This window comes from Saccostrea cucullata, unplaced genomic scaffold, assembly GCF_032062105.1.
Source record: "Saccostrea cucullata isolate Sc308-1 unplaced genomic scaffold, CSIRO_AGI_Scuc_v1 ctg4933, whole genome shotgun sequence".
NCBI classification, from domain to species: Eukaryota; Metazoa; Mollusca; class Bivalvia; order Ostreida; family Ostreidae; genus Saccostrea; species Saccostrea cuccullata.
This window is the reverse complement of record NW_026937451.1, coordinates 58550-67319: the sequence shown is the minus strand read 5'-3', so window position 1 is coordinate 67319 and position 8770 is coordinate 58550. Positions and strand designations below refer to the sequence as shown.

Below are 8770 nucleotides of genomic sequence, written 5' to 3'. Positions count from 1 at the left end.
CAGAGAACTTTTGAACATTGTTGTTTATTTCTTAAGTAAACCATGGTTGGTGAAAATCTTTGTTTTTCTTCGATTATTTTTTTTTATCCAAAATGTTTCTTTTGCACTTGATGTACGGATACTACATGTACATGTATCGTCAACATTTTTATTCAATAAAATCTAGATCGATTTCTTTCTCCTTAATTTTGTCTAGAATTCCACATCAATTTTAATTTCATTACTTTTCTGATCTAGTTTTTCAAGAAAAATTTGTTGGAAGTCATCATTTCAACCTTTAGCTTTTTTCTTTTTGTTTGCTATTAAAAGTATTTTTATTGATAGTGTTTCGCATCTCTCGGTTAATTGTCAGTGATAGTTCTACATAAGTAAGATTATGACGATCAGAGTATGGATTCGAAAAATCATGAACTTCGAAATTTTTAACAGTCAAAAATTCAGTATTACCTATCCAATAATCTATGACACTTATACCTTAACATGTAATTTTGCCAGTACTTTTCTATCATTTCCCATACAACATTCAGAATAAAAAGATCAGTATGTTTACAATAATCAAGTAAAAGTTTGCCAAAATTATTCGTAACTAGGTCTTTTGAGGACTTTGTGATTGCATATTAAGTAAGTCTAATACATGTAAACTTTCAGGTAAAAAAAACAGATTAAGTGTCACAGCTAGCAGTGTAATCTGGGTCCATTCCAGCTCTTGCATTATAATAACCAATTTAACAAACGTATTTACAATTATTAGAAAAACACATTCTTCTTCCAATTGTTCAAAAACATCACAAGATACATATTTAGAAATTTCGGGTGGTATGTAAACAGCGCCTAAAAGTAATGTTTCATTTAACATTTTTGTTAAGGTTGAATTTTAACCATAGACAATGTTTACTTGCGGAATTGATTATTTCTAATGAATGAACGAGCGTTTCTCTTACAAAAACAACAATACACGTACATCTGATTTAAAAAAAAAAACGAGATAACTCGCGACGATGCTTTCCAAACATTTCAAAACCAGGTATTGTTTTATATAATCTGTCAAGTTATCACTTTTAGATTCGTTTATTCCTATGATATCATAATTTGTGATGTATTTAATAAATTATGTACAGTTAATCATATTTGTTGATCCACAAACATTGAGGGAAACGATTTTAAGAGAGGATATATCACCACAGGATCTGTGTTCATCCTCCTCAAATCCTTAGTTAATTGATTGTCCTGCATGATTGAATTCCATTGGGGTGGGTTCTCTCACAGGCTCCTTCGTTGGGGCGGGTCCTCTCAAGGGCTCCTTTGGGCCGCTATCCTGGAACTCATAGTCGGCTGGTACGTACAGTTGACCGTTATCGTACGGTTTATCCCTTACCATCGGATACTGACCGTGTCTCCTTGATCGCGGAACTGTCTAATCACAGGATTTAGAGCTGTCATGTTGTAAATTTTGAATTTTACCGGGTGGCAGCAGATAAAAAATTTAAGCTGTCATGTTGTAAACTTTGTATTTACTGCCACCCGGTAAATCAAAAAATTTACAACATTTTACAGAGCTCTTCAGCGATCTTCAACAACAGATGGAAATTGTTGACGTTTTCCATAAAGACTGCCCTTCAAACGAAATACGTTATCCAACACAAGGTCTATATCTTTTTGGTATACGAATCTAGCCACTTTTGGCCTAGGTCGGTCCGGGATAAAGCGTCCGAAGCTATGTACATTCAAAAATTCGATGTGTTCATCGATTCCAAGTTCAACTGGATAGGGATTGTCTAAGTTTCCATTCAGTGTCTTCTCTTGGATATTCCTTTCCAAGTCCAGTGAAATACAGTAAGCGGATTTACAGTTTATATGACAATAAGCTTGGACTTGCATCAAGGCCATCACCAATTCTGCTGTTGATTCGCTTTCCGTTCATATATATATGTTCCGTTCATACATATATGTTTCCGACTTGTAAACTTTACCCATGTTACAACAAGATAAAGAAATATTCAATTCATGCATCTATATATGTTTAATGTAAGAACTGCCTATAAACTGATTTTACACTGAAAAAATGACATAAAGTGGGCATAGTAGGTTTTCTTTAATTTTTCGGTCAAAGCCATAAAAATATACAATTTGTGAAAACAATTTTTTTTAAAATCTATTTAAAGACAAAAATATGAATTTGTTGTTGTATTTAACAGTTACAGTTTTATATTTGTAAAACTGCCTTCGAGAATTTTTCACTGATAGGGTATATTCGGGTAATTCCGGACAGCGGGTAATTCCGGACAGAAATAAAAAGCATCTGTTTTATGTTATCGTCAATGAAAATCGTCTTATTTTCTCTGAATTGTGTGTATCATTTTGGAAAATAAAACCTTTATTCTTTTCTATCATATTCATTTATAAGCAAAGGGAATTCCCGATTATTTAGCATGACGTCAATAAAATGACCTTTGCACTTTCTGTTTTGTTGTTGTCGATTTGCGGGAATATTCAACTTGCCTACACCAGAGACCAAAGTGAAAAAACTACGAAACAAGTAAGTATTAAATGAAAATATTTTAATAACTGTAATATTTTAGTTCCAAAGAAGTTAAACATCGAAAAAATTTATGTTATATTATATTTTTATGTCAAATTTTAACTTAAAATGAAAAAAAAATAAATTGTCCGGATTTACCCTACCAAAAAAATTAAGTGAGGGTAATTGCGGACATAGTTAAATTGTGTTCTTTTAGCATTTCTACGTGATTTATTTTCATCTAGGCCTACATTAAATCTATAAGATTACGAAATTCTAAACTAGGCCTATTTGAATGAGTTGTTTACATAATATCATACATAATAAATTAATTTCAAGAATGTATTATGCTGTATCAGTGTATGCTACAGAGACTCATGCAGAGTCACGCACTGGGGAAAATGGGTCGCTGCAGAACTGTAGCTCTCCGGAAAAAAATCAGCCTATTGACAGACCGGAGTATGTATTTTTTTTTTCGTATAGCTACAGGTCTGCAGCTAGGGAAAAGGTGTGAGGGGGCTCTTAAACTAAAATTCTCGGGCACAGATAAAGCATTTTAAAAGCTTTCATAATCATCAACTCGTGTGTGCGCAGGTGTGGGTGGGTGATGTCCGTTACAGTTATCTACTATCTACTAAAAAAAAAATGAAATACTGATTATTTAAAAAAATAAAAATAAAACAGGGGCCAAAATGCGAGTTGGGCGAAGAGAAAATCAAATCCATAGTAACATGACGGAACAGTCATGAAGTGGAAGAGCTCAAATATATATTTAATACTCTGTTCTGCCCCCTCCCCCCTTTTCCCCTATAAAGCAGCTCTTTTTTAAGAGTGAGTGATGATACAATAATTTTTTACAATTTCAACGTACAAAATAAGGTGCCTATAATACGCTCGAAATATTTATTTAAAAATTATACTTATAAAATACTCAAATCTACACACAGTGACACGCATACATATAATAAATTCTTCCTACATCTTATCCATTTCAGTTCTATACATTTCCGCAGAGATGCCAATTTTAGTCATCCACAACTTATGGGCCGTCGGAATGCACCACTGGGGACCTAAAGAATTGGCAGTGGGGGCAGGGTATAAGCTCCAACATGAAGAAAACAATCCGTATGATTGTAATGCGACGGCAATATTAGACGGGCCAAATAAGAAGGCATATTTAAAACGGACAGATGCCAAAATAGTATCGTCTTTGTTTACTATTGTACCAGGGTCAAAATGGTTATTAAAACCTAAAGAGGTCCCAGTAGTACTGAATCAACGTGTTGGTCCACAACAGCGATGTTCGATAGGCTGCAGGATTTCGGACGATTCTGTACTTCAACGAGTTGTCCACGAACTTGATTCTTCAAATATCATTTATGAGATCAAATATTAAAAGTAAATGACTGTGTGACATTTTTTATTTAATTAAATAAAATTCCGAGAATTCTTTTTTTTTTCTTCATTCAATCGAAAACATATAGGGAATGAAGCTTATTCCTTATTATTTAGTGTAGACAATTTTTTTTTTCTTCCGGAAAAGGCTTCAAATTTAACACATTTTCAAAGTTATGTCAAGCGGAGTAATATGTTTTTGACGTATTAAACTCATTGTAACGTACATGTAGGCAAGTTATGTTATACAAAATGGGGGGGGGGGATGCAAAAACGTGTCGGTAAGCTGGATAACAACTTAAATTTTTCGCTTCCAGCATTCGAGCTCAGGCACCCCCCACTTTTTTCCTCAACCTTACTTTTTCTATAGAAATGTTAGTTGAAAGTATTGTTCCCCCCCCCCCCCCCGATAGTGATGTGCGAAAAAATGTAGTAAAAAAAGTACAAAAATAGGTCCTGAAAGTAGTTGACAACCCCCCCCCCCCCCACCGAAATAGGATTTTCGACTTAGGGCAATCCCCCCCTTTTATTTTGCTTGACAACATTTTCAGGTAAGTTAAATTTCCCCCCCCCCCCCCCCCACTTTCACGATGTTACGTGCCTGGATCTGAAAATCAATCTGAATTTAACCACATTTCCTCGGCTATTTAAGATGAAAATAAATCACATAGTACTCATTTTACATATCATTCAATAGAACATAAGGTTAAATATTTTTACAGAACATGCCAAAAACATACAAGCAACGGAAAAGAGAACCTTACAGCTATGAGAGTATGCAGAATGCAGTGTCCTCTGTAATGAAAGGCACTTACTCAATTAGAAAGGCTGCAGAAATGTTTAATGTAAATAAATCAACCCTCCATGACACGATTAAAAAAAAGTATAAGAACCCTGGTCAACCTGGTAGAAAAACAGCGATCCCACCAGAAGTTGAACATAAGATAGCAAATGCTTTGAAGGAAGCATCTAAACAGGGCATGGGCATTTCAAGGCGGCAATTACTGCGCCGGGTAGGCAGTTTATGCAAAAAAATGAAAATCGAGGTTGATCAATTTAAGCAACAGACCCCCGGAAAGGACTGGTTTGTTGGTTTTATGAAGCGACATCTAACACTGTCAATTCGCAAACCAGAGAAGTTAGCGACAACAAGAGCAAGGATGACAAATCCGGCGATAGTCTCAAAATATTTCGATGATCTTGGGCAAATTCTGAAAAATCTTGGCTTGTTATCAAAACCTGCGTGCATATGGAATTGCGATGAAACTGGAAAAAGTTTTGAGCACACACCAGTAAAAGTCATTGCGGAAAGGGGATCTAAGGCTGTGGTAGGGAGGACATCGTCATGCAGGACAAATATAACGGTCATGGCATGTGTGAATGCTGCTGGGGGTAAGATGTCTCCATTGTTTATTGTCAAAGGCAAGACATCCAGATCCTTGCATGGATTTAACACCCTTGCTGCCCCACAAGGAACACGCTGGCACTACCAAGCTAATGGCTGGATGAACGACGACATTGGCGAAAAATGGTTTGAGGACGTGTTCCTTATGGAGTGTGGCACAGAAAGGCCCCAGCTCCTGATTTTGGATGGCCACTCCTCCCACGAGAGTCTTTCCATCATTGAGTTGGCCATCCAGAATGATATCCACATTCTGAGCCTCCCTCCTCATACTACACATGCTCTTCAACCTCTTGATCGCTGTGTATTTGGTCCACTTAACAGCGCTTACAACACTGAATGCTCAAACTTCCTTAACCAGAACCCCACTTAACAACATCAACAAATGGTCATTTCCGGGTATGTTGGCAGTTGCATGGGAAACAGCTGTCTCCAAAACAAATATCCAAGCTGGTTTCCAATCATGTGGCATATTTCCGTTCAATCCATCAGCTGTTGCTCCTGAGCTGTTGAAGCCTTCCATTCCTTCAAATAAGCCTAAACCCCTTCTGTCTTCCACAGATGAAATATCAGCAACCACCACTCTTTCTAAGCATTCTGAGGTATCCTCTGGTCCCCCCTCGGTTTCTGGTCCTTCTGTATCTTCTTCTAGTGGTCCAGTATCTTTCACTATTGTCTCTTCAGGAGTTGGTTCATCCTTATTGCCTACAGTCACCCCATCTACACGACAGGATCTTTCCATTAATGAGGCCCCTGAAATCAATGAAAGTCAAGATAGTACAATAAGTCTTGTTTCACATGTTGACAATATGACAACTCCTCCCTTGGCAGATGACCCAGAAATGCTACTTGCATTGATAAATGATGGCCATGTAGAAGTATTTACCCCAGACGAAGAGGGCACAGTTGAAATTCATCAGTCTGGCATTTGGGATTCCGCCATATCAGACATTTTTCTCCCACTTCAGTCTGTTGAACCAAATAAACCAGCTGAGCCTAAACCGAGATCAAAGTCTTCATCTCACAGACTCTTGACCTCGGAAGAAATTCTTCTGGAAAAACAGATGATGTGGCAGAAGAAGGAGAATGCTAACCTGAAAAAACAAAAGAGAAAGGAAAAGCTTGATTTAAAGAAAAAAAAATGAACCCCTTAATACATTTAATCTGATGGCAAAATTTTGATTGACAAATTGTTTATTTATTGTTTCTGTTAAGCATGATATTTATTTCATTGTTGATGACGAGTATTTTATACTTAACAAGGCACCACTACAAGAATGAATACCTTAAGTTTCTGTATTTTTATATGTTGACAACTGAAAACGAGTCACCAGAAAATTACTGTTAACTGGTTAATTTAAATAATTCATACTGTTAACTGGTTAAATAAATAAATACCCTTTCTGGCATGAAGTTCCCAGCTGTACGATAATTTCAATTTCTCATGTCTCTTTTTAAAGGTGTTGATTATCTAAGGAATGAATTTAATAGCTACCCATTTTATACGGTATAAACTGGGTTGGGGCAGTTTACGCTTTATAAACCGCGAAGCGGTTAATAAAAAGGCGTAGAAGTGCTCCAACCCATGCAGTTTATACCGTATAAAATGGGTAGCTACAAAATTCATTGCTTATAATTTAATTTTCATTCATTTTATTTAAGGAAAAAAGATGATTGTTCTAACAAAATGACTTTTAATTTGTACAAAATTTGATTGTCGTCAGGCGGATTGATACGTTTTTGACGGAAGTCATTGTGACGTAGGCAACCCATTTTATACGATATATAAAAGTATTTTTTTTTCATCTTATCAATTACAGCGTTACAACCAGAATTAATTTATTAGCAACTAGTTGTAACATTATTTTTAAAAGGTGTATTCTACTTCTCCCAAGATCGTATGTGTGTGTGTATTCCTCTTACTCTGAGTTTCTGATCAAATTATAGTATTTTAAAGTTCTTAAATTAACTTACCATTGATGCTTTTCAGTTACGATGATTTTAGCGTTCTCTTTTCCTTTTGTCAATATATGACTTCTTCTCCGCTGTTTACAGCTGTATAACTTGTCATCAATGCGACTAACGCTTCAATTTATATATCCAATGGCTATTCCTTTATACCAAGGGGTTGTCAGGTCATTCCATTAATTGATGCAAAAAGGCATTGATTTTTTTTTTTTACCTTTCAACGCGTGCCTCAACAAACAGATACGTAAGTTGCAACTTTCAAGGGACTGTTGTGTGTGTGTGTTTTTTTTTTTTTTGTTTTTTTTTTTTTTTTGTTTAAACAGAATGAAAATGTTTAAATGAAAGGCCGGTCTCTCTTTCCGGCATAAATTGAAGTTTTATTCAGTATGGTTAAATTATGATCGCAGTTTCCCGGTAGATGTTTATTAACAAATGTACTCATGACTTCGAAATGTACCTCAGCGATTTTAATGTCAACCAAATATAAAAGCTCGCTTTTTTAAAAAAAGAAATTCAGATTAATAGCGATGTCAACTTGTCGAATTGATATTTAAAATTCATAAATACCCCCCCCCCCCTCCATCGAAAAAAAAAATCTTACTTTGTACATCTTCTGTCTCATTCTTGGCTTCTTCTTTGTTGAATATTCATTCATTGTGTTTAGAATAAAAGAATTTGCAAAAATAGATATTCTGACGCAAAAAATCGAATTATTGGTCTTTTCTGTACTTTTAGCCTAAATTAGTATTTACTATAAAGCCACAGTACACCACATAAATAAACAATGATAAAGTTATACACACAAAAAAATCGTAGAATTTTCATACACATCCATATGTGCGTGTTTGTAAAGGGAAAAGGGGGGGGGTAGTGACATATCAATCAGGATCGGATTATTTATGTTATTCTCATTTGATAATATATAGTTTTATTCTTTTAAAGAACAGATTATTTATTGTCAAATGCAAACTCCCCTCTCATCAAAAACAAATGGTAGTCCTCATAGATTCTGAAGTCCAAAAGTAACAAACGAGATGTAAGATACTTTAGTTAGAAATTTAATTTTAAATATTTCTGAATAGAACTGTATTAACAACTGAGATGCTTTATATAATCGTGCTGCGGATCTTTGAAATCTTACAAATAATCTATTTACTTACTGTATGCTATTATTTGGCATTGCACGTTTACGCCGCCATACAAGATTGGCCTGTCCGGATTTACCCGCATTGTGTCCGGATTTACCCCACTCTGCCAATATGTTTTATTTTGCTAATATTTGAATAAGACCTGGGGGAAAACAATCTAAAACATCAATTTATCGAGGATTATGCATGGAATTCACACATCGATTCAAAACTGGGTTACCCATCAATCAGTTTCGAGCTGCTACTCCCACAGAACAACGCTTATGTGAGTTTTGTCCGGAATTACCCGAATATACCCTATTGAAAGGCTGTCATATCGGTAGAGAAGTGCTGCAAAAT

The 8770-nt window shown here is 35.5% G+C and overlaps 1 protein-coding gene across 1 annotated transcript; it reads left to right on the top strand.

The window, feature by feature from the left end:
• Nucleotides 1-4638: 4638 nt before the first annotated feature.
• On the top strand, nt 4639-5688 carry LOC134248221 (uncharacterized). Its single transcript, XM_062730633.1, has one exon. It carries the CDS (start codon nt 4639-4641, stop codon nt 5686-5688), a length of 1050 nt encoding a protein of 349 aa, XP_062586617.1.
• Nucleotides 5689-8770: the final 3082 nt, after the last annotated feature.

What these genes read in the sequence shown, in the direction of transcription:
- LOC134248221 (XM_062730633.1), top strand. Translation starts at nt 4,639, where the DNA reads ATGCCAAAAACATACAAGCAACGGAAAAGAGAACCTTACAGCTATGAG.